Source organism: Diabrotica undecimpunctata, chromosome 7, assembly GCF_040954645.1.
Source record: "Diabrotica undecimpunctata isolate CICGRU chromosome 7, icDiaUnde3, whole genome shotgun sequence".
NCBI classification, from domain to species: Eukaryota; Metazoa; Arthropoda; class Insecta; order Coleoptera; family Chrysomelidae; genus Diabrotica; species Diabrotica undecimpunctata.
The window spans coordinates 31895659-31922944 of NC_092809.1; the positions used below are offsets into that span (position 1 = coordinate 31895659).

At 32.5% G+C, this 27286-nt stretch overlaps 1 protein-coding gene across 1 annotated transcript; it reads right to left on the minus strand.

Annotated features, from left to right (window-relative positions):
• Window positions 1-2556: 2556 nt before the first annotated feature.
• On the minus strand, window positions 2557-27286 carry LOC140445145 (uncharacterized). The gene is made up of 7 exons (XM_072537001.1): window positions 27070-27286; window positions 21497-21559; window positions 20603-21439; window positions 13990-14503; window positions 7825-8205; window positions 7026-7397; window positions 2557-2957 (listed from the first exon to the last, which is right to left on the minus strand). The coding sequence occupies exons 1-7, from the start codon at window positions 27127-27129 to the stop codon at window positions 2620-2622; spliced, it is 2565 nt and encodes an 854-aa protein (XP_072393102.1). The 5' UTR covers window positions 27130-27286; the 3' UTR covers window positions 2557-2619.

Genomic DNA, 27286 nt, shown 5'->3' on the forward strand with positions numbered 1-27286 from the left:
TATTCCATCTAATTTTAGAAGTATTTGTTTAATACCTACCTGATTTGACTAAATTTACTTTTTGTTTTTTTCGCTATATGTTTTGTTTTATTTATGTTTACTTTGCTATTGTGTTCACATTCCATAATACTTCTATCTGGCTGAACTTTTAAGTAATAAAAATTGTTAATTTGTAGCCATTTTTTTATTTAATGCTCTCCTATAATCTTCCTTTCTTTATTCTAGGGTGGTTTAGCCTATCTGTCAATTTATTTGAATTCTTATAGGTCAAGTGTCGAGTTTTCCTCGTCCCTCGACAAATGACTATGTGGCGCCCTTTATTTCCCCCCTTTCTTTCAGTACCGAATTATATCATTTTCTATTTCTCTTTTAATCCCCCACTTCTCATCCAGACAAGTTACGTTACAATATATCGACACCTGATATGAATAACATTGTAACTCTACTTACAATGTTTTTCAACTATGAATTAAATAACATCTACAAAGATAACTTTTATCCTGCCTTCTACCTTATGTAAATATAAAGTTATTTAACAAAATATCCGATGTTAGAATATTGAAAAATTTTATTATTGATGAATATTTTTTTTAACATTGTATAGGTACAATGTTTTTCTCGAAAAAATTATTGAGTACCTAAGTTTTTACAACTTTATTGTAATTTGTGATACAAAAAAGCAATTTAGTGGAATATTACTATGAATAACATTCAAGTCAATTTATCATGCTCTTTTAATCGGGAAGATGACAGATAAGAAGTAAATTCTTTATTATTAACTGCTGAGTATAGTGGGCAAGTCTTAAATCTTAAAAACCCACGTGAAAATACTATGTCTAAATGGTTTGCTTTAGATGCGATGGCGTTCCTGAACGAAAGAGCTGATCCGCTTGAAACTATTAGCGTACCTAAGATAATTTATACTAAATAGGTACAATAATGTTCCATGTGCGTACCTCAGTTTTAAAGTTTACATCTGATGTTAAAATGCCATAGAGAAGGTGACCAAATGAAAGTTAATGTTTATGAACATTTTATTTACTAACGCAAGGTCCATTATGACTTTCACAATATTATTACTATATTATATATAAATATATATATATATATATATATATATATATATATATATATATATATATATATATATATATATATATATATATATATATATATATATATATAGATCAGGCATATTTATCTTTTTTTATGATTTTCTGTATATAAGTGTAGGAAAAACTGGCAACTAGTAGCTTTCGGTTGACCATGACTTGATAGGCCAGACTAGATTTCGTGTTCGGTGTTCGGGCGTCTACTTCTGACTCACTGCTCATGCGGGGATATGCTTCCCTTTTCTTCGGCACCGCATGCTCATTCTTGATGAATGCACAAGTGTGTACGCAGCTTTTCATGCTTTACATAATACATAATAATTTACATAATAATTATTATACTGATCCACTGACGATAATGTGATTATCGTCCTTTTTGGGCTCTTCCGATTCATTTGTCGTGGGGAATATCCCGCATTAACTTTTAGGTTTACAATTAATTAGCTCTTGGCGTCCTCTACAATATTTCTCCATTCTTTCCTGCGTCTCATTATCTTACTCTCATCTTCCTAAAGTCTTCAATTATTCTGGTTATCCAATCTCGATTTGTGTCTTCCTTGTGGTCTACATCTTACTTATTTCCATTGGGTGATTTCCTTGATAGCTGCTTCTGAATCTTTCCTTTCTAGATGTGTATTTGTGTCTTGATAAATTTTACGATGTCTTTTCTTTAACACTTTTTATATCTGTCATACTAACTTTATTTTTCCGGCGGTATATTAGGAATTTGTTTTATTTTGCTTTATCGCCATACCCTTTTTTACAGCCACGTAATTTCATAATTCGGCTCTTACAGAATCCGACCGTGTAACACATTTACTTTATCACAAAAAAATCGAGTTTTGTTAAATGTCTTAAATGTAAAATTTTTATTAGCTCATAAATCAAACTCCTTTATATATTCTAAGAAATATTATGGTCTGAGCACCTTTTATGGTCATAAAAAACAATTTGAACCGAAACTTTTTATACACCTGCATTTTTTATTGTTCTATTTTACCTAAAAGGGTTTTTTAATAGCCGACCGTAAAACATTTCATTGCTTTTGGAATTTACAAGACAAGAAAGTAATAAAATGATCTTTAAATCTCTCCTCGCTTAAAAATCTTTATAAAAGCTCGTTTACCAACGTAAAGACACAATTATATTGCACTCGCATTTTTTAAGAATTTTTTACCACTCAATTATAATTAAACTGTAGTTGGGAAATTTGTTTTAAAAGACACCGAATTTTTAAAATTTCTTTTCATTATACTATTGGATGTTATAGTAGTTATAATATAGTAAGTAATAATGGTGTGATAATAACTGTTTTGTTATTCACCAATTTATCTTAATATCGGATCTCTTTTCTGTAATTATTTATAACTATTTCGGTGGTGAGATATCGAAGTGATTAATTACGGACATTGATGGAACAATGGAAACAAAAAAATACAAGGTATACATTAGTATTTTCTACTTTAATAAAAACAAATATTGACAATTGCGTATAAAATATCCTATGTTAAAAAATATCAGCTGGTAGAACTGGATTCAAATATATTTCTAGAATCGTACCCTGGTCTGAAAACGTGACTGCTTCTTTGGTAAAGTACTCAACGAACGCTTTCAAAGTTTCAAATTCAGGAGAAATACTACTCATGTCGGCATTCAAGCGAATTTTATTATTTACTGTTCTTTCTATCCCTAGATTATAAAACTTTTTGTTGTATTTGATAGTGAGAACCAAGAAATACTTTTCACTTGGACGAAACAAAAAAGCACCGTCGGTGAAATTCCTTAAGAGCTGTTTTGCTCCTTTTCTATCCGTGTTTCTGTAGAATGGCTCGTGGTTGATGTTGACTAAAAATTAAATTACATTAGGTTCTTCGATATCTATAAGAAATATATTGAAAGATCGGTAAGGATGTAATATCCTTCATAAAAATTAAAGTGGGCAGGGATGACTTGCCGAACAGATTATGGAAGGTCAAGACTCAACTACGACTTTAGTACCACTGATGACGATAAAATTCCTGTAATTATTTTCAGCTGTTGTGCTATTAGAAATAGTGACGTATATATTAACATAGATTGAGCAGTCAGATGACTAGAGCTAAGTGACGACATCATCTCTTATTTCGTTGTTTGCTGTCTCTTCTTAAAAAATTATTAATGTGTTTGGCGACCCCTTAGCTGAATACACTCCTGTATACGTTGTTTGTTATGTCTTTTTGGTGAGGGGGAGAAAGAATGAGAAGTTTCAATGCGCTAGAGAGAGACCGATTGAACAACCGCAAGAGCAAGAGATCTTGTCGTCAGTAGGCGCGGTCAGTATACTCTGTCTATGTTAATACCTACGTCTATGGTCAGAAGGTAATATTTAGTTTATAGTTTAGATTACATTTTAATCACAAAAATTTATTCAAACATCTGTTTATTTAAATCAAACGATACCAAGGAACGTATGCAGAAGAAACCAATAAAACGAACAAACTTTAGAAACAAATAGAAACTTTTGAAAACAGGTAAAACAAAACAAGAAAATTTTATAAAACCTAGAATAAGATAATAAATTTAAATCAAGGTATAAATTATTTTGGATAAGAATAGACATATATACAAAGTAAAAAGTAGTAGTAAATCTTAGTCAAGACTATGAATAGAGATTCTAAACAAATGCTCTTGACAGAAACATATGAACAAGATTGATTACTTCATCTACTTCTTAAAGTTCCTTCTATCGGAGGTTGGATTTCATCATAGCTATAGGAACTTTGATGCCTGTTGCTCCGAATAGTTACAATAAGATGTAGTTAAACCATTCTCTCAGATTCCTTAGCCATGATAATGGAAAACATGTAAAAACAATATACAAGAAGCAGCGAAAGAGATATTAGACATGAGAATATAAAAGACTAAGAAAGGAAGAGAAAAAAAGTACACCTAAGAAAGAAAAAGATGGAATACGACAGAAAATAGAAAATTCTTCCAAAAATTAAACAAGAGTAGAAAGGATTTTAAACCAAGAACAGGAATATGTAGAGATAAAGGGGGAAGCCTGCTTACATAATAGAGGGAAATACTAAAGCGAGGGACGGGTTTCTTTAGGGAAGAAATCGAAGAGAATAGCAAGGAATTCGATGACGAAATTAAACTGGATTCTTGATACAAAAGAGAAGCAAACCCACCTTCAGTAGTAGAAGTGAAAGCAATTGTCAAAAACTAAAAAGCCAGTCGCCTGGATCTGATAATATTAGTGCAGAGCTGACAAAACAAGGCGAAGACTTACTATGCGTAATGCACGAATTAATAGTGAGCATATGGAAAATAAATAACTTCCACTGGAATGGAATATTGGAATAATCGTGCAGTTATACAAAAAAGGAGACCTCCAATGTGAAAATTATCGAGCAATTACGTTGCCACATACGGCACATAAAATACTTTCCAACATAGTATATCAGCGACTAATATCGTATGCGAAACATATAGTTGGGTCATATCAATTCGGTTCAAAATCACCAATCAGAAATACAGAAATCATCAATAGATCAAATCTTTAAACTGAGACAAATCTTAGAAAAAACTGCTAAATTTGATATAGACCAGGGGTTCCCCAACTTTTTTGTACCACGTCCTCTTTTGTTTAGAGGTTTATAAAAAACATTTATTTATACTGCCATAAGATACAACAATATCAGTTTTCATAAAATACAAATATTATTAATAAAAGAAAAATAGATTAGGTTGGTTAGTGAGATGGATATGCTTGCATTTTCTTTACTAGTATGCCTATTCGTAGATAGGATACACTTTGAAACATTTAAACCAAAGTGAAGGTTCGTCCATCATATCAAAGTTGTATTTGACAGAGGAATCATGTTTTATTTGCAAAACATTTACTTGAAGTGATTCAGAGAGGGAGTCTATGTGGACATGAAATGGGTCAGTTGACATTCTGTAAATACTGTTGTCACAAGTCTGGAACTCTTCAATTAGATTCTCCAAATGGTTTGATATTTAGATTTTCAAACTTGATATTTCATAAATGTCCTTGAAGCGTGTTTCTTCTGAGATTGACTCTACGTTAGGGAAATTTAAATAATTGCAGGGGTTTGCTGATATTTTACGCCTCCAAAGTTGCAATTTCTCAATATACATCTTGATCGCATCACGAAGAGTAACTAGATTGTAGTCTCCAAAGATGTCTGACAAATAAGTCAATATTACTTGGGTATAATGTTTTTGAAGGCCACGCTTATTTCATGTTCATTCATAGTTTGCTTTTGATGTTCCAAGAAGGTGATTACTTCGTTTCGAAGGTCAAATAATATTTCCAACATGTTTCCTTTTGAGAGCCATCGTACTGCTATATGAAATACCAGTGTTTTGTGACCACTTCCTAAATCTTCACAAAGAGTTTTAAACAGTCGAGTATTTAACGAACTGTTTTTTGTAATTTCTACTTTAATACACAACTTTAAGACAGCATTGAGTTCATCTGTGAAAGTTTTTGCTGCCAAGGCTTGTCAAAGTATAAAACAATGTATCCCAGTCACATCAGAATTTTTTTCTCTTACTAATTGCACAAAGCCTGAGCGAGAGCCAAGCATTGAAGGCACGCCATCCATACATACACCCATTAGTTTTTGCCAAGAGAGTTCATGTTTGTAAAAAAAGTCTGACACTGCTTTCATAACGTCAATAGCTTTTGTCGTGGTTTCCAACTCTGTAGAAAAGAGTAGCTCGTGTTTTATTTTTCGTTTTCAATATACCCAACATATAAACAATTAACTGAGAACATTGTGTTATGTGTGTACTCTTATCTAGTTGAATAGCAAAAAATGGCGATTGTTTTACTGCATCAACTACTTGGTTTTATATGTCTTCGGCCATATCATCATTGCGGCATTTCACAGTGTTTTCAAAAAGAGATATTTGCGATAACTTTTGCTTACTCAGTGTTTCAAGAACAATATCAACTGCCTTTAACAGATACGGTTTAACAAGCATCTCCCCAATAATATGGCTATTCTTTTCTTTAGCAATAAGAAGTGATAGCTCATCTGAAGCTTCAAGCACTTTTTCAGATGACTGGGCAGTAGAACCAGTACTATCCAACTTCATGCGTTTTAAATTTTCAGATTTTGTAGCAAGAAATTCCTTTGGTTTGTTCTTAAAAAAGTTATGTTTGGATAACAAATGTCTTTCGAGACGATTAGGTCTCATTGCATAATACTTCACAGCAAATTACACACAGGGTGTTCGAAATTATCTTTAAGCATAGAAATAAATCCGTATTTGATATAATCATCATTATACTTGCGTTTCTTTGCTGAGCTCATCTTGACTACAATATCTTCTGACCTTCAAATTACGCTAGGTCCGAGGTATCTCAAACACTGAGTCACAATTGGTTAGCTAAAGTTAGCTGGTCTATGTCTGGCGTGGGAGGGAAGGAGGAAGGCAGTTCCTGGAAATGCTCGGTTGCCAAATGCGCGCTATTGTCACATTGAACAGCTCACATTCCATTCTTTCAAGCCTTCGATTTCAAGTTTATTTAGTAAAGTCAGATGTTACAGTGGTTTGTTTTAATTTTCTAAACATCACGGTTAATTTAGAATTTTAGAAAAATGTCAACTTGTCTCACGCCCCCAGTTTAGGAACCCCTGATTTAGATACTCACCACCTCTTCAATTACTTTAAGAGTGTCAATGATAATATCAATCGAAAATTCCTGATCCAAACACTAAAAGATACCAAGGCAACTTACGCCAAAACAAAATATAAATGAACTTTAGTAGATCAAAATGACTAAGGCAACTCCATAGTATGTGGAGGCAACTACAACTTCGGGAACTATAATCAGGAACTTGAAAAATGTATATCTAATCTATTTAAATAAATTAACTCCTTAAATTTACTTACAAATTAAGTCAGCATTAGTCTTTCGTTCCTCTTCTAATTCTGGACGATGTTCATGTAATTCTTGTCTAATGGAATCGTTTACATTTCCATAAAAAGCTTGGTTGGCGAACGAATCCTCAGGTATGCGTTTTCTTAACCCAATAATTCTTTCAGATTTATTATCTTCGCTATCGCTCTCATTCGGAGGAGCAATTTTTGCAAAATTATTTTTATTAGGCGCATTTTTGTTAATGTTTTCTTGAAGTTTTTTTTCTCGAGCTTTTAAAGCTTCGTTTAATTTTAAAGCTAGTATACTCGGTACAGAAGTTCTCACCGCTGACTGGGTTTGAGTTTGGTTCAGTGGTTTTTGGCTGGCTGGCGAGTTAAAATTGGCTGAAATACAAAATAATTATAGAGTTCTTTGGTTATTATAATTAAAAAAAAAACTGTTACTATAAATAAGTGATGGATTCGACCTTTACTTGATAAAAATTCATTTTATCTAACAATAAAACACTGAAAACTTTTGCTTTAAAAACTTTCCACAAAATTCATTACAATGTTTTTATTACTACAGCTGTTTCAACAGATAGCTCAACAATGACAACAAGATTCAACAGCTGTTCCTTTATAGATAACTTTTAGAGGTTTTGCAGATAATAATACATCATAAAAAAAACGTTAAAGAAAAATATGAAGTATGACTAATTAAAAACAAAAGTAGAAAAAGAAGATGATATTTTCAGTGAAAACGGTTTAGTATAAATTAAAAACCATACTGTATAAAAAAAGCTTAAAAGCATTCACCTCTTCTACTTACTTCTATTTGTTGCCAGTCGCCTTTCTTGAGTTAAACTGGTATTGGTATCCGACTCATCTATATTCCCATATTCTGGTGCATCTGTGTCATCTTCTCCAATCGAAGGAACATTACTTCTAAATGGAGATCGCTTAGAAGAATACGGAAATGATCTAGGTTGGTCGATATTTCCATAAAATACCCCACCCTCTCTTTCTTCTTTAACAAAATCTGGTGTAGTTGGCACATTGTGTGAAGATTTGTCATCAATTTGTTTTCTTGTTGACTCGTTTGATTTTGCAGATTGTCTTTGCAATGCCTCTACTAACAACGTCTTATTGCGGACGTTTTGGTTATGACTGAAGGATTCGTTGTTTTCATATTCTGGGGCATCGAATTCGTCTGAAAATTATCTTTGATTTTTTATCGTTAACACTTGAGAAAACATATTCATAAATTACTCTAAATTACCTAGCGTTAAGATAGCTTTACATCTAGGCTATGCAAGTCTCATGCTGTGCAAGTCCGTCTTGCATGGCATATATCTTGCCTGGTCTGATCTGTTTAGATCAGAACTATTTTTGTGCACTTTTGAGATACTACTTTCACTGTTGCCAATAGAAGAAATATGTCAAAACATTAACTTTAGATATTTTAGTCCAGCATTAAATACATTCAAATATATATCACAAATTATTTCATCCAATAATAATTAATATTTACACATATACAATTATAAGGTTAAGTTTTATTCTAATCTATAAATTTTGTTATGTTGTCAACATCTGCTGGTTTTAATAAATGAAAGAAAAAAGGTAAATTTATTAGTCATAAAAGAAGTAAAAATCACCGAAAATCACATAGGGCAGATGGAGGAATGAGAACCAGTGGGTAATGTGGGCCACCTTATTATTACGAATTGGAACTGCTAAAAGCAGTAAACTGCTTGACCTTAAACTGTGATGGCCCATAGGTATAGCGATTATTTAAATCAGTTCGTTTTAAACCGTATTACTGTTTTTTTTCAGATCCAAATTATTTTATCACTATAGGGTCATAATAGTAGCTTCACTGCATTACATCTGATTTTTTGTTAAATTATGCCGTTTTTTATTTTAAACATTTTAAATAAAAAACGTACATTGGAGCAATGGGAGCCACTGTGGCTGAGTAGCTCCCATTCCCAAACCCGCATTAGGGTGCTGTCTGTCTTTACCAGACAGCACCCTAATGCGGGTTTTTGTAATTTCAGCATTTAGTTTACCATGTACCGTAAGACCTGAAGATGCATAGTAAATTGTAGTATGCGAAACCGGTCATTGGTGGTAGAATTAAATAGATTGTGAGTAAGTCGTATTCTTATTTCTTTTACCTATTTAAAAATTATAATTTTCAAAAGTATTTTATTTTTAATAATTCAAATAAAGTACTAGACGAAATTTAAAAATTTAAAGACTAGTTTTCAGGGAATTGTAAGAGCTTTCAGACGATAACTTATTTTAAGTGATATGTGGTTGAATGCTCGAATAAATGAACTTTAATCAAATAAAAGGCAGATATCGAGTACAGTTTTTTTAATAAAAAACTGTGCTGGATATCTGCCTGTTATTTGATTAAAGATATCTTATTTGACCACTATTGCTATTATACATATTGCATATATACATATATACCTAAAATAAACAAGAAAATCATAACTGAAATGTACTGTACGTACAGTACTAAAAAAACAAATGAGCATTGAATCTGAGATATTTCTCGTTAATTAAAACTAATCGCAATCCATATCTAAATCGTTTTCATCCTCTGAATCATCTCCTATATTAAATATCACCGCTTCAATATCTTCCTACAAATTGTCCACCGCAAACATTTTTTCTACTACTTTCTTGACGTGGTTCACATAATTATGCCACTGCTCTTTAGATACGCGTTGGTAAGCTTCTTTTATCAATTTTTTCTTTAAAATCGACGTCGTTTGAAGCCACATACCTTTTCACTTGACTCCATACCATCTCAATCGGATTCAGCTCGCAAAGGTAAGGCGACAGTCTCAAAATCTTAAACTCAAATCCGCAATTGTTTCAATTTTGTACTTGTCTCTAAATTTGACCGCAGTATCCAGTAATTCACTTTTTAGCTAATCTTTCTCGAAGAAAATGTTCTTTTCGATTAGCCAATCTTTGATTTGCCTTTTATTCTACAATTTTTTCGGGAAATCAAATTTGCGGGAGTGGTATGACGCGTTTTTCAAAACGACAACGTTTTCTTTGTGTTTCGCCAAGTTTGGAATTAACGTCTTCTCAAACCATATTTCATATAGATCCCCGTTCATTTCGTCGTGGTAATTAGCGGTTCTCTTCTTGGCCAAGAAAGTTAATTCGGGTCACGCTTTCAGCATCAAGAACAAACCGAGGACCTCTTTTAGTTGGAGGTTTCAGTCCAGTAGAGAGCCCTTTTATGAAGGGCTTTTTGACTGAAGCACCGACGTTAGTCTTAGACTCATCGGTATAAACAAGGTTAACATTATCCTTCTTCCTCAATGTTTTTATTTGTCTGAGTTGTGTCCCCAGGATATGATATCTTTTCTTTTCATCATTATCGAATCTCGACCTCTTTTACCATATTCAAAACCCATGTCGTTTAGTAGGAGCTGGAAGGTCCTCATCATTCTTCACCCTATTCATTATGCTGTCACCGGTTGGTGGTATGTTTTCCAAATAAAAATCATGGACAATTTTCCTTATCCGAGATTTCACAGATCAAACAATCGAAATAAAGGCCAGGATAGAAATAGCAAGAAATGCGTTTGTAAAAATGAAAACAATTCTCTGCAACAAACACCTTAGATTAGAACTTAGAGTAAGAGCACTGAGATGCTACGTGTTTTCGATACTGCAATATGGACTTAAAAGCTGGACATTAAAGCAAGAACACATAAATAAGTTACAGTCCTTTGAAATGTGGTGTTACAGGAGAATGCTTAGAATAGCATGGACACAGAAGAAAACTAACATGGAAGTACTGCAAGAAATGGGCAAAGAATGCGAAATAATAAACAAAATAAAAATATAAAGTTACAATATCTGGGACACGTGATGAGGGGACAGCGATATGAACTGCTGAGGCTGATAATACAGGGAAAGATAAGAGGAGGAAGGAGTATAGAAAGAAGGAGAGTGTCATGGTTGAAGAATTTAAGGGACTGGTTTAAATGCAGTTCTATAGAACTCTTCAGAGCAGCAGTAGATAGAGTAAAAATAGTGATGATGATATCCAACCTCCGATCGAGACACGGCACTTAAAGAAGAAGAAGAAGAGATTTCACTCCTTCATCGTAAGCATTCTCACGTAAATTGGACTGGAAACTGTTTCAGTTCGCCTTGCTGGGCCTCTTCGCGAATGTCATAAATTTTGCGAACACTCACACCGCACATTTTCGAAACTTTTTTACCAGTAATAGTCAAGCTGTCACCATTTTTTAAGTTCAGATGATAGTTGAATACATTTAACATCACACGTTTTACTGGCGCACTAAGAATCATACGATACACCAAAAAATACGATAACTGCATTCAAACTTTAGAAAAAATACATGGTAGATCCAAAAATTGGTTCAAACAAAATGGGTTTGAAATTGCATCAAGTAAATCAAGTATTAGTATTTTCACTCGACACAATATCCCAAAAATAAATCAGATAAAATTGAATGGGTATGATTTTAATTTCAGTTCTTCAATTAAATATTTGGGAATGATTCTCGATCGCAAGTTAACTTGGAAACTTCACGTTGAGTTTATGTTGGATAGATGTAAGAAGGGTCTAAATTTCCTCAAATCATTTACAAAAACATGGTGGGGTGCAGATGTGGAAACTTCTTTGCTTTTCTTCCGATCTTATATTAGATCAATTATCGATTATGGATGCATATTATATGGTTCAGCAAGTAAACATATTCTGAAAACAATAGATGTGTTTCAAAACGCAGCATTGCGTATTTGTTTGGGTGCCATGAAATCGACGCCTATTAATGCTCTACATGTGGAAGCTCTAGAAAATCCCTTGGGCTATAGAAGAGAATACCTCAGTCAAAAGTTTGTTATTAATATACAAAATCGTAACACTACTCTCTACTCAAATATCAGAAAACTGAACGAAGAAGATTTAACTAATCGATATTGGAGACTTAAGAACTCACCTATACTTTGTGAGGCTTTTAGAAGCCTGACAAATTTTGATTATGACTTTAAATCAGATCTTAACATCGAACATTTTTATTCGTGCTTGCAACCCATTACTGTGATACAACCGAATTACCATGTAAATTCTTCTGTTAGCTCGAATATTTTGAGGTCCTGTTTATCTAGTCTGTCAGACTCTTTAGTTATTTATACGGATGCCTCAAATTCTATTGTTGGTACTGGGTGTGCTTTCTACATTCCATCAACTAATACCGAAAAACTTTGTCGACTAAATCCTAGATTTTCAATTTTTAGTGCTGAAGCTGTAGCAATATATGAAGCATTAAGATACTTTGAAAACACTCAGAATACATCTGTTACAATAGTATCTGACTCATTGTCTGTTATGTTAGCCATTGAAACTTTAAATTTTCCTAGTAATAACTCATATAAATATGTCTTTCAAATTAAAAAACTTGTTTATGACATTTATAAAAACCGAAGAGTTGTTCATTTTTTGTGGGTTAAAGCACATATAGGTCTTAAATACAACGAACATGTTGACCTATTAGCTAAAAAGGCCATTGATACCGGAACGCAAGCTGGTCACCAAATCTGTAGACAAGACGCATTAACAATAATTAAAAATAATATCAATAGTAAATGGAAACAATCTTGGAATATATATAGTACGCAGTCTTCCTCGCAATATGCTTCTATACAGCCTTTAATCCCAAGTGATTATTGGTTTAAAAATTATTCTGTTCCACGAAGGTATATAACATCCATAATTAGAATAAAATTTGGACACGCCTGCTATCCTAGTCATCCATTATGTCCAGACTGTCAAAAAGAAGGTGATCTAGATCACATTTTCTTCGAATGTAAAAAATACACAAAACAAACTGAAATTCTAATAAAAAATTTGGTAAACATCAAAATTTTTCCTCCGTACAATATGTGCTATCTGCTATCTCTAAATATAAGAGTTGTAAATGAATGTTTGATGGAATTTATTTGCAAAAGTAAGCTTAATATTTAACTGTAATTAGAATCCTAACCTCTGTTTTACCCCATTTGTTATTACCTTTTATCCGTGACCCAATCTAGTTTGTCTTAAAAGCAATGTCTTGATGGATCCCTAGACGAGAAACGAGTGTCCATGTTTTATCTCTATCCTATCCTTAATAATAATTTTAATGCTTAAAATTTGTAATGCTACTTAAGTTTGAAATTTATAGTATCTTTTTATATTGTACTACACAATCTTCTGGGTAGAATATTTTCATGTTGTGACTAGCTGTATGGCACTTGCCTATGCCATTTAAACAAAAAAAAAGAACTGAGCTTTCACAGTTATTGCCAATAAGTTTTTGGCCTAATAGCCAGTACCCTAATCGACGAAGAGACATTTCCTTTGCATGGACAATGGGGATTAAAACTGATTCGCTTCTTCTAATGACTTTATTTATTTCCCAAAGAATGTGTTTACAATGGAAGCTATTGAAAATTGATAAATATTGACAAGGTGTGTTTGATATATTTTACTTTTTTTTATAGTATTTTTCTTCATGTTATTGTTTGGTTCGAAATACATTGCATATCTTACCTACACTGCATTCTAACTGTAGCTTCTACTATAGAGTAAAAATTTAACGTTATAATTTTACTCTAGAGTAAAAATGTAACGCAGTAAAAATTTAACGGTACGCCGGTCGTGAAAGCAGATACTTATAAGCATATATTTATTGAAAACACAATTTATCATAAGCCATATGTGTGAAGTCATAGCGTCCATTTTTGAGGTTATTTTAATAATTGCGGAAAAAGGTTACAGACCTCAAAACAAATTTTCTTCCTTTTGCTCAAAAAATAGCTTTTTTACAAATAGATCTCAGGCCAGAATGAACATTTGATAACCGTAGAATTTGGTAAAGCATATCTCAAATAAATGAACAGAAAACGTTTAAAATGAATAGCTACTGACAAAAAATAAAGAAGTTACCTGATGTGTTAGAATTATTTTGTTCGTTGACATTTTCATAAACCTGCTCCTCATCTTCGTGTTCGTTGTCTGCATGTTCGGCTTCAGGATTTATTCTTTGTTGAAAATGTTTGACTGTTTGAGGTTGATTGTATCCCTTTCCCTTTTCTCTATTATTGCGCGATAATGTATTCTGATTACTTGAAACAGTTTCTGTATCTTTGAATGAATTTTTTCTGTATGTTGGTTGATACTCTTTCGGAATTTCTGGTAATGGACGATCTTTAAACGAAAACGTAGATTTTGATGTAGGTGTAGTCTCACTTTTCAGCATATGATTCTCGTAGTTGTAACTGATTGTATTTTCGGTTTTTGGAGGAGTCCATTTTTCTGCCAAAAGTTTACCAAGATTTCCCAAGAAATTCCCTCGTTTATTCTGGCTATCTCTATCAAGTGTATTGTTATTGATATTTTCCGGAATATTGCTTGGATGCTTTTTGACCGGCTCAAAAGGTTTTTGTACAGCGCCAGGTGTCTAAAAATGTAGGTATATAAATATGAATAATCGTCAGTATTAACTAGGAACTAAAACAGTTGTATTTGTTACATACAGAAAAATAAAAGTACCTAAATTCATGTACCGTAATTTCGGGTGACTTTGGCCCGCCAGGGTGACTTTGGCTCATTTTGGGAAAAAGATATTTTAGTAACTAGTGCGTATGTACTATATTATCATGTAAATTTCATTATACCTCACCATCAGTACCATATTAACTTTAGGAAAATTTTAATAAATCACGGTAATACTGGTTATAATAAGAAAAAAATGAATTTTTAAAATATAGCCATTTTACGTAAGATTTCTTGACTGTAAAAATTGGTTGGCAACCAATAATACTTCCAAGAGTAAGATTAATTGCATAGCTGCACATTGAATATCTGTGAATTCTTACCCGCCTGGCGTCAGTATTTCAGTCTAAACGTAGATGCTAATAAGGTCGGTTGTTATATTTGCAAAGTGGTACAGAATTTAACGGTTTTCGGGTGACTTTGGCCCAGTTTGTTGAATGTTGGATTTTGGTTTATCGTTGGTTCTATATTTAAATTGAAGTAAGTAAATGCTGATTTTTAATTTGAATTTAGCCTTGTAACAACTGCAGAGTTTGTTAACTGTATAGAACTAACGACTTTTTTTAGATGCCCTCAAATTACAAACGTGTTGCTGGTAGTAGAAATTATGGAAATTACATGGCAGACACAGTAGAAAGAGCTCTAGAAGCTATCAGAAATGGAGTCCTACCTCAAAGAAAAGCTGCAATAGAATTTGGAGTGCCAATAAGTACTTTAAAACTTGGCAAAATTGAAGTTTGTGGCAACGGCCCGAAGTCAACGTAAGAAAATCCTACCACCTGGGTAATATTGATTTCACAGAGCAATTGGAACTTGTACATAACCGATATTTCTTTCCAGATTCAAAAACAAGCTTGTAAATTGTTTTATTGTTCATTTTTTGTTTAAAAATGATGTTCTTTGTAAACCGAGGGTCCTATGTAGAGTTTCATTTTAGTTTTAGTTTTTTTTTGTTTGAAATTTAAATAAATATTTTTTTAACTAATAAAATGTTTATTTATTATTCATCTTGTAGGGTGACTTAAGCCCAAACACTAATAATCACAGAGAATTAATGAAAAATGTAGCTTGAAACAAAGTCACCCGACACCAGCGGGTGACTTTGCACACCACATTTTTATTTTTTTTGTAAGAAAGTAAGCGCTTCGTTGTGTTTCAGTGAATTTTTGTAAAAAAGTAGTTAAAAACTCAAATACAAATAAATTAAGAAATATACTTTTATGTATTTAGAATACTGAAATCTACGTTCAAACTTCGAAAGTGAGTCAAAGTCACCCGAAATTACGGTACCTAAGCGTAGTATTTAACTATTTCATGCTTTAATAAAAGCATGCAGATATTCCATCTGCAGAGCAGGATGTGGATTGGATAATTCTGGAGAACTGTAACTGAACTGTGTATTTATTTTTGGAAGTCTAGCATAAAGTAAAAGCGTTTGTAGAACACATTTGGTACAAAATTGAGAGTAGTGAAAGGCTACTACAAAGATATCTCATCAAAATTGTTTCAATTGTTCTTCCAAAACACTCGTTCTTCAAGATCTAAAAATTAAAAGGAAGAGAAAGGAATCTTTGAGTATACATAGGGAATAAACAAAAAAGTACCCTGTTCTGAAGCTATTTTCTTGTGTCATCTTAATGCAATTACTATTTTCGTTGGGAATAAGCCACAATTTAAGTTTAAAATTATTTTTGACGTTTCGAGTTCCACTTCGGAAATCGTTCTCAAAATACAAAACATTAATAAATTAAACAAATTTTGTTTTTTGATACTTAATGAAAAATTCTCGTATTTATTATTTAATTATTATCATTTATAATTCAGACATATATTATACATTTTTAAAGTAGACGACTTTAAAATAGTTTTGCCAGTATTGTTGAGTTGCGTTCCTGGGACGACTTTATTGTAAAATAGTTCATTCAATTATATGAAATAAACTTTAACTTAAGAATACCCGTCAGAAAAAGGCATAGCATGTGTTCCGTCTTTAAAAAGACAACCACATACAATGATGACAGTAAAATTCTCCTGTTAGTGATTCCGCAGTAAAGCATGCAATGGAGGATCCAGAAATTTTTGTCAGGGGGGGTCATGGGTCTTGAGTGTGATTTTGATACAGGATTTAAATTTTTGCACCTTTCAATGGCTGATCCCTAGAAATATTTTGTCGCGGGGGGGGGGGGTGGTTCTTGAGAGTGATTTTGATATAGAATTAAGATTTTTGCACCTTTACGATTGATATAATTTGTGCCTCATGTAAGGGAACCATTTTCTCAATAATTATTTTAAGCGATATATTAAACAAATGAAAAGTTATTAAAACCCAAATACCCTACGGGTGCAAAGAAGGGTACAACATTAAGGGATCATAAACTTAAACAAAAAATAATAATTTAAACCGACATACTCTATGACAGTAAAATCAAGTGTACAAGACTATTAAACCAAAGGAACGTTATTAAAATATAAATACTGAAAAATCAAGGACTGTCAATTTAAACTAGTTATTTTAAAGACAATTTAAGCCCACCTATCCCATAGCTACAAAATCAAGAACAAACGAAGGATAAATAAGTATAAACCAAAGTTAAGTAATTTAAATACAATATCTCAATGTAAGTGTAAACATTAATTAATGTATTTAACATTCCTAATAAACTCTTTCTTATCGTTGGATATCCGATATTAATTTGTAAAAACATTCATTTATTCCTTATTGCTATACGGAGTGGCAACATGGACTCTCGGAATTACAAGTATGAGGCGTATAGAAGCCTTTGAAATGTGAGTTTTTCGAAGAATGCTGAAGATTTCGTGGACAGAGCACGTGACCAATAACGAAGTGCTGAGAAGAATGAGGACTGAGAGAGAACTCCTAAATATTGTAAACAACAGAAAAACGAGTTATCTAGGATATATTTACAGAGAAGAAAAATATAATTTTCTACGACTCATAATGGAAGGGAAAGTAGAAGGAAAAAGAGGTCCAAAAAGAAAAAAATGCTCCTGGCTGAAGAATGTAAGAGACTGGACAGGCATGGACACACATTCAATACTAAGAACAGCTCAAGATAGAGAGCAATTTGCTGTAGTTATAGCCACCCTTCTGTAATGAAGAAGAAATCTTAAGAATAAGTGTAAACAGCATTTTATTTAAATTGATTTATTCAACAAAAAACATAATATAATTAAGGAATAGTTATTTCTATAATTATTAGGCATAATAGGCTATAAATGAGTAAAATATTTTTGTACTCAGTATTGAAATTTTTCTCACGAATTGTCAGCAATAGCCGACAACGAGAGGTAAATAAAAATTCAGTGATTAAAAATACTATAAGAATAAGATAAGTAAATATTATATAATTTTATAAAAATGTATTCTTTTCGCCTATCCGATTTAGCAAATCGCTATATGATTGCATCAGCATCTAGAGAAATTTCAGGATACACATTGATGAGTGCTAAACCAGTTAACCTTTCCGCAGAAGTTCTATTTCTAAGCCAAGTCTTTAGACGCTTAAGCGTAGAACGCTCCGTTGTTGCTGCACTGACTAGCAGTGTAATTAATATTTGCAGAAATATTCTGATATTTGAATACATATGAATATCGCAATTTTCTAATACTTCTAAAATACAATCAGGAAGTTTTCAATTATTTTGCACGACTCTTTTCCACTTTTGAATCCACAGTGAAAACTCTTGTTCTACTGTGGAATATGCAGTAAATAGTTGCTCCAATAATATCCTGGAAGGTGTCAACAATTTTTTTTAATGCAACTTTATCTTCTGGTGTGTTATCAGTTTTAGGTAACTCGAAGATTAAATAGATTCATAACTTTTGGTGAAAGTTGTTCTTCTAAATCAGTTAAGATATTGTCTAAAAGGGGTAAATAAATAGATCTTCGGAAATATTCTTCACAAGAGTTAGCAGATTGGTTTTGACGACAGGTTTGACGAGAAACTATACGAGGCGTCTTCAGTTCAATGTCTAGTTGTTCAGCTATTTGTTTACTTCAGAGTAAAGTTTGCTAAAAACAGATTCAGCATTTGATCTTTTATTTTGAAGAATGCATTTAGTGTCCTCTATGGCCTCAGTAGCCTACTTAAAATCTAATTTTGGTGACCGAAGAAGGCGAATAAGTGATACAGTTGTACCTAAAACATCACTAAGACAAACTACTGTTTCACAGTTTCACAAATATCTTGGACAGCAGCCCCCCAGTTCCTTTATTTGTATTCACTAACGTATCAGACAGAGCTAATGCAATAACAATATTCACTTTGATATTTATTATAGATAAATTATAAAATGTAGCACACATTATTAATAATTATAATACATATTTAAATTACAAACAACCAATTCGTAGACAAAACTGAAGATAAGAAATACCTAATAGAAAACAAAAATGTGCGGATTTCGTGCGAAAAGTCATGTTATTTACATTGAATGAGCAATAATGTGTGGACGGTAATTCTATCTCATCGATAATCGAACGATTCTTTGGCACTCAAATGACGAATTGACAAAATTTGAAAATCGCGTAACTCTGAATTCGTAGACGTCTTAGTCGAGGTATTACTCTAATTAGAATTGTTGATTTTTTTAAAGAGCAATTTAAAAAGGCTACCGTATAATTCCACACTTACCCCTAGAATAAATGAGTTTGAATCATTTTAACTCTTGACTTCCTGCTTATAGGGTTGATGGGTTTTAAATTATTTTTTTTAAGATTATTTGATTGATATATAATTTTGTTTTGGAGGTGGTCATGACCCCAGTGACCCCCCCCTTGGATCCGCCACTGAAATCTGAGGAAAAATTAGAAAAAAAACTCATGATACTATCCCGACATGGTAAGTATTTGGTCTTACGTTTAGTTTACTCTCAATAAACACCAAAATCTGATTTTATATGTATTCTATTTAAAACATAAAAGTATCCTCAATATGGTATTGACTTACTTCTTCTTCTTCGCGTGCCATATCAAAATTATCCAACGTTGGCGATCACCATTGCGAAGGCTTCTCGATCTGCAATATGGAATAATTGTCCTGCATTTGATATCTGTGTCCATTCACGAATGTTTTTTAACCAAGAAACTTGTTTTCTTCCTACACCTCCACGACCCTCTATTTTGCCTTTAAGGATCAGTTGTAATATTTTATATCGACTTCCCCTTACTATATGTCCCAGATAAGACATTATTATAAATATTTTGGGCATAGCAATATTTGGAAATTTTGCAATTTTTTTAAGAACTTGAATTCCAAAACTGTTAAATCGATTCTAACGAAATTTAGCAAATATTTCAGTCGTATTAAGTTTTTTAGGCAAAATATAAAGGCTGTAAGTTATGTCTGAGGGGACGAAAAATTTAAGAGAAACTCCCTTTTTTGCACTTTTCCCAAATATTGGGATTATTATGTAAACTTTTACTTCCTATAAGTATTTTTTGTACTAGCAATAACACTCGAGTTATAGACAAAAATATGGGCGCAAAAAGCAAATATTTTCGGTTTTTTACATTGGACCCATTACTTGAACCAATAATTGAACCCAAACACATGAAACGATTCATTTTTACAAAAGTTTACAAACATGTATATCAACATTAATAAAAGGCACGAATTTTCTTACACGAATTATTAGATAAATATTTTAAATTTAATCGTAAATACTTTTCTTTTTATTGACGAAAAATAGTACAAGAGTGCATTTTTGATCATTATTTGTTAATATGTAATTATAAACCACCACCTAACTCACTACCCTGGATAAAGGCTTCATGTGGGACGCACACAAAAGATGATGAAAATTAAATCGAATCAAATGTGTATAAAAAGGAATTGCTATTTTAGATAAAACAATAGTCAAGTATATTAATGTACATGTCTAAAACTTGATTATTAACACTTGGTTATAACACATAAAAAAGTAACCACAGGAAAATATTGAGTTAGATAATATATGGATAAAAAAGACAGTATGACTTACCAGTTCTTGTTTCTTATGTTTCTGCTCTTCTAGTACATCATCATAAATATTATTATCGTCGTTTTCATCTTCTGGCTCTACAGGGGCAACTTGTTGAAATCTACGATTTGTAGGAGGTTCTAAACTTGCTGACCTTCTCTTTATGTCAGGGCTTTCAGGTGGAACAGGTGGTAATTTTCTATTCCCTACTGGTGATTTTTTAGATTCTATACGCGGCAAGTTTCTTAACGGGGGCAAAGCTGGAGCATCATCTTCACTAGCAACGTTTATTTGATGGTTGTTGGTGGTATTTAAGGCTTTTGATAATTTATTATTTGAGGATGGAAGTACTCTTTGTTTTGGAGCAGATTGATCTGCGAAAGATGGGTATTTGGTGCCAATATCGTCTGGTGTCAGGTATCCGTAATCGACCTGCGGATCATCAGGAGGTTCGATTGGTTTGGTACTAGCTCTTCGTGGTAATGGAAAAGCCGGCCTTTCTTTTATTCTGGCAATTGACATTCCAGATTCTGATTTAGCAGGCGGTTGGTTTTCTATAGGTTTTGGTACAGGGGGTACATCGGGGCTGCTTAGAGGAAACTTAAGCTCCAAAGGAGGTTTATTAAACCGAGTATTATTACTTTCAATGTGCGGTATATTGGGTAATTTGACTGGAGGTTTAACTACAGTGGATTTACCTGGAACTGGAAAAACACGGCGTGGCGAAAAAGGTTGAGGATCGGGTAGGCAATTTACGAGAACCGAAGGATCTTGTTTCACTTGACTTATGAATGTAGTTAGATTTTTAACTTGAATTCGAGGTAACTTCCAACTTATTGCTTGTAGTTCTTGAAATTCCTAAAATCAAATTGTTTAAACAGGTAGTTTGTTTTTAGCAACGGTTTTATTTCTTACCAAGAATGATTTTCCATCTATACCTTTGTCTTTTAACAGATTTGCAATATCGTCATTGCCGCTCTAAAAGAAATGAAATTAATTAACCAGGAAAGATTCTATAATATAGTAGAATTAAACAATTTATCGCGCGTCCAAAAAGGTGCCACCTTTAGACCAAATAAGTTAAGTTATAACCAAATAATGTTGCAAATACATTGTAAAAAATAATTTAAATAATTAACAATTCGCTTTCGCTAATGAACTTGCTATTTTCCACGTTTTATATATAAAAATTTTGCAATTTTATTTATACAATGCGCGCGTCAAGTACGGAAACATAAAGATATCTGTGACACCCAGTATGAAATAGTATAAAAATGGTGGTTATTTATATTACATGCACCAACGATTTAAAATGTTTATTTTGTAATTAATATAGCTGTATAAACAGAAAGCACCTAAAGAAAAAAATGAAAGGTGGTGTTCAATATGACCACCTTGTCTTTGGAAACAGATATTCAATATAAGTGAAAATTCATCTAAGACTTTTCTAATCGTTTCCGATTAGAAAAGAGAAGAAATTAGTGTTATCTCTTCTGCAATTTTGTCTTTCAGTTCGTGGATAGTCTGTTACCTATTTACATACACTTTGCTTTTTAAATATATCATCATCATCATCATCATGTGCAGCTTTATCAACCGTTTCCAATTACGGTGCAGCCTCCCTTATTTCAATGTTATTCTATGTTCTTATTATTATTCGACGATGTTTTAGTTATTCGTTGTTCTAATAATTTGCGCTCATTTGCGCCCATATTTTTCTATCTTGTGCTATTCGAGACCACGTTGTTCCTTTTAAATATATATATATACATATATATTCAGGGATTCTACAGTATTTACTGCCTTCCCTCGCTCAACCGTTTCCATCTCTCTCTGTTGTCCCATTCTCTATCGTTTAGACTTCTCTTACTAATGGCGTCGTCTACTCCGTTCCTCCAGGATTTTCGGGATCGTCCTCTTTTCCTCCTTCCTCCTGGGGAATGGGGCTCCATTCGGTTATTCTTTTTATCCATCTGCTGTCACTAGTTCTTCTTACATGTCCATACCACTTTAGTCTTTTTTGTTCTATGCATGTTAGTATGTCTGTTTCTATTGATGTTCTTTGCTTTATTTCGTCATATCCATTCTTGTTACTCTGCAGCATCTTCGCAGTCATTTCATATTTTCCTTTGTATAATTTCTTCCTCTGTTGTTGCCCTTTTCGTGATTATAAACCCCAAGTATTTGAATTTATCCTTTCCTTTGATTGTTACGTTGTCATCAATCTGTAGATCTTCTATGTCTTCTTCACTTGTAGATAGGTTTTCGCGAGGTTAATATCTAGGCCAGCCTTGGTATATTCTTTTTGTAGTTTCTTTATCATGTAGCTGAGGTCGTCTTGGTCTTGTGCAATCACTGCTTGATCGTCTGCAAAGCTTAACGTATATAGGTATTCGTTCCGTACCGGTACTCCCATGCCTTCGCATTTTCTTTTCCATGTAGACAAGGCGTTCTCTAAGTATATTTTGAATAGGGTTGGAGATATGGAACAACCCTGCAGGAGCCCTTTTGTTGTGGTGAAGTCTCCTATGATTCTTGTTCCCATTTTAATGAACACTTTATTTTCTTTATACAGAGCTTTTGTAGCTTTTATGAGTTCTGTCTGTATTTCTAATTTGTACATTGCCTCCCATAGTTCTGACCTTGGTACAGAGTCATACAGAGTCATACGCCTTTCTCAAGTCCACAAATGCCAAATGCATTTTGCTTAATATGCTTTTTAAATAACTAAATAACATAAAAATAATCTAAATTTATTAAATCCGGGGATCTTGCTGGCCGTTCGATGGCTCTTCTTCTTCCAATCCAACGATTTATGTTATTTATTTATTTATTACGAATATGGTATTTTTTTCCGAGCGCTCTATCTTGAAACTTGTTGAATTTTTAAAAAGCGTGGCTGGCACATCATTCGGCTATCCGGACGTGTACGAACTCATCACTATATAGCCCCCCATAAAATTATTAGACCGTCGGAGATATAGTAAACTGATCACCGGCATCCTTTGGAGATTGGTAAACTCATCACCGCAGATAGGTAAACTCATCACCGGGATTTTTGCCTGGTTTCTAATGCGAAAGATTGCCTCTTACCTGTTATACTTCTCGTTTATGTGATAATTTAATAAAATCAGAAATTATTTTAAGCAAGTTGCTTTAAAATTTAACTGAGATATTAATATGTCTCACGGTGTGGCCTATTAGACGTATCTGCCAATCTAAATGGTTTTAAGATCTAAACATTTTGTTACATAGGATTTCGATAGTGAACTTTAAAATGAAAATATTTGTCAACATGTGCTATTTTTGTTTATATCGGAAGTAGTCCCAACTTCGTTATTTGATTTTCATTGCATTTTTATATTCCTCATTGAATTCTCGAAATAATTTGTTAAGCATATATTCGGTCTAAGTCTTACTGTTTTGGCGTTATTTGACTATCTCGAAAATAATAGACGATTTTGGACAGGAAGTACCTAAATATAAAATGTCTAAAAAATAGGAAAAGCTAAAAACTTAAGTGTGCTATTAGTGCATTGAAGTCGAAGGAAACTTAATTTTTTACACGTGCAAAGCTTTACATTTTATGGCATCATTGGCGGAAATTTTTAAATTTGAAGTAATCATCAACGCATATTAGAGTGCTTTTAAAAGCAATTTTTTTACATTTTTTGGTTAGTTTTCGCCATTATTTGTAGGAGTCAGATGAGTTGTTCATTTCATTTTATAAACATCATGACAATTAACCTCAATTAGTGTAAGATACAAAATAATTTTTATTCTGTAATTTGTACTAATTTTGTTTATTGTAGCACCCTGATGATGCAAATAAAGATTTGCGAAAGCTTGGTAGACTAAACAGAGTACTTCTTTGTCCTATCTTCAACTGCACACCCAAATAGTTGTGTTTTGTAGTTTAACTGATCAGCGTTGACTACAAGCGTTTATCGCTTTTTCATGTATATATATATATATATATATATATATATATATATATATATATATATATATATATAGTCGGTACCATATAGAAAATTTTTTTAATTTTAGTTTTATGAAGAAAAATTTATTCTCTAGTTCTGAATGATCTAAAACTTCAATCATCAGAATCAGATATTAGTATTCTTCAGTCATTTACGCGGTTCGTTAAACAACATGAATTTTATTAAGACTTGAGAATATCCACAATTCATTTTTTTGACAAACCGCGTATACAACTAAAAAAATTTAATATCTGATCGTTGTATTCTAGGTTTTACATCATTCAAAACTTTTTGTGTAACATCATTATTTTATATAACAAAATTCATAAAACTAAAAATAAAAAGGTTTCACATATGGTGCCGACTTAATTGGATACCCTGTATATATTGTTTACCTGTTTGATTAGGACGATTCGCGAAAACTAGTGCGAAACAACTAAACAAAAACGGTATAAAATTTCTACTCACCAGTTGTATGACATTTAGCCTTACACCCTTTCGTCGCACAAGTCCACAAAAGGCAATTCGATTTTTTTAGAGTTTTATTGAAATTTGAAATTATTGATAATCATTATTTTTTGTCCGCGTTGGCTCAAGACGTAATCAATTAGCAGTTCACTATCCATGTTGAAGAAACAAGGGCAAATGAACAGAAATTTTTCATTTCGCATGATTTTAGGTAGCTATCAATAGAATTTTGTGGAATTCCCAAATTAAAACCAATAAATTGCAGTTGCATTTAAGACATCTGGATTTGGATTATACTGTGAAATTAGCAAAAACTAGCCGTTTGCTGGGATTTTATGGTCTACACCTGATCCGGGGTGCAGGTACGCCAGTGATCAGTTTACCGATCTCTCAGGGTCTATTTTGAAAACCCTACTTTTATGGCGGTGATGAGTTTGTACTATGTCAAAGGGTATTTATAGTAATTGGTGATGAGTTTACGTGTACCCGGCTATCCTCACTCATTTTACTCGAGTCGGAACGAAAAGTACTCTTTGTTTACAACACTCCTGATTAAACAATTTTCAATAATTTTGTTTGTTAAAAGCTTTGTTAAAAACTTTGACTTTTCTTATAAAAGATTGGTTAATTTCAGACTTAATGTTAATAAATAACGTAACAATGATTTAAAAAAGCGGCTATCTTGGCTCCTAAAGGTCATAAGACCTCTTTTTTTTTCTAAACGTTGTGTTTTTATCCAGTTTTCCGTATATTTCTTGTGATTTAATTTGACTGTACTATAATGTTACTGTAAATGTTTATAAGCTTAAAAGGTGCTATTTATTATTAAATCATTTTGTGTACATAATAAACGTAATTTTTTTTCTCCCTCTTTTTCGCAATGGTATTAATATACGTCTTAACAAAAAAAAATAAGCTCTGGGTTATTCAGATATATTTAGTCAAATTGTCTGGACCGGGCTTAGAAATTAGCTCATTTTTCAAAAATTCACCATTCACCAATTTCAACAATCAAGAAATTAAATTTAGCAAAAACTATTCAACCGATCTGGCCCATCTTTTGCACACAATTCAAACACGATAAGACCCTTAAGTTCAGGTACATTTCAATAAATTTTAATAAACAATAAAAAATAAAAAATTATTAACAATATTCAAAAACAGCGATGTTGTTAATTTTGCAATAACTTTTTTGTTTATCATCCGATTTTAATTTAGCATATCTCATTTTGTGTAACTTTTTTTTAAGTTATTTGTTGACGTCAAATCTCTAAATAGACAAGCTTTTAAGTTATGAGCCAAATAAAGATTTTGGCGTATTGAGTTGAGTTAAGTTGAGTTAAAAATATTCCCACTAAAAATTTGATGAATCCCTAGATGAGAGTCTTTTTGTAATATCTCTTACTACACATTTAAACTGTCAAACACGTCTGTACAGTTGTGTTGAGTAAAAATCCAACTTAATTGGCCTAAATGTTTATTTAAAGACGGAGTTTGTACTGCAAATGAGATGATCAACTTGTATGGCGTAATGATTGCTAAAAGTAATAGTTTTAAGTATCTAGGATCGGTATTACACATAGTAATGAAAGACACGAGTTGTGTATTACGTGATAGAAAAATTCTAATCAAACAAAGAAAGAATAATCAATGCATGTTACAGGAATGAAAACGCTTATATGGATCAGTGAAGTGGTTAGAGTGCCAAAAACGAAGAAAATTAACAATGAATTGATTAAGTAAAGTCTAGGTGTGGCACACATTGATGCTAAAATTAGAGAGCTTAGGTTAAGACTTTTACAACTCGTTCAACGCAGATGTGATCAATCAACCAATACGTAATATCGCGTAGTTGTTTCTAGAAGTAGGGCTAAAAGAAATAGGACAGATCAAAGAATTTTTAATCGGAAACGCAATTTGTCAAGCAGACCGGATAATATTGGTGTGACCATGGAAAAAAATTTAATTAGGTAATCCGATTCTGAATGATGACGGAATAAAAATAAAAATCCGAAAAAAAAAACGAACATTACTCACGTCTTTAATTGCCTTCAACAAATTATCTTCACTTAACAGTCGAATTCTATTTAGCTCCATACTTTTATTACCAGTTCTTTAGCACTACGGAATATATCTTTTGCTTTGCTGTTCTCTCATTTATAAAACTACTGTTTATTATGTTTTCTGATGCATTTAAAAATTACCGTTTATACAAAAAGATGTACCACGAAGTTTAAAATATTTGACTCTGTTA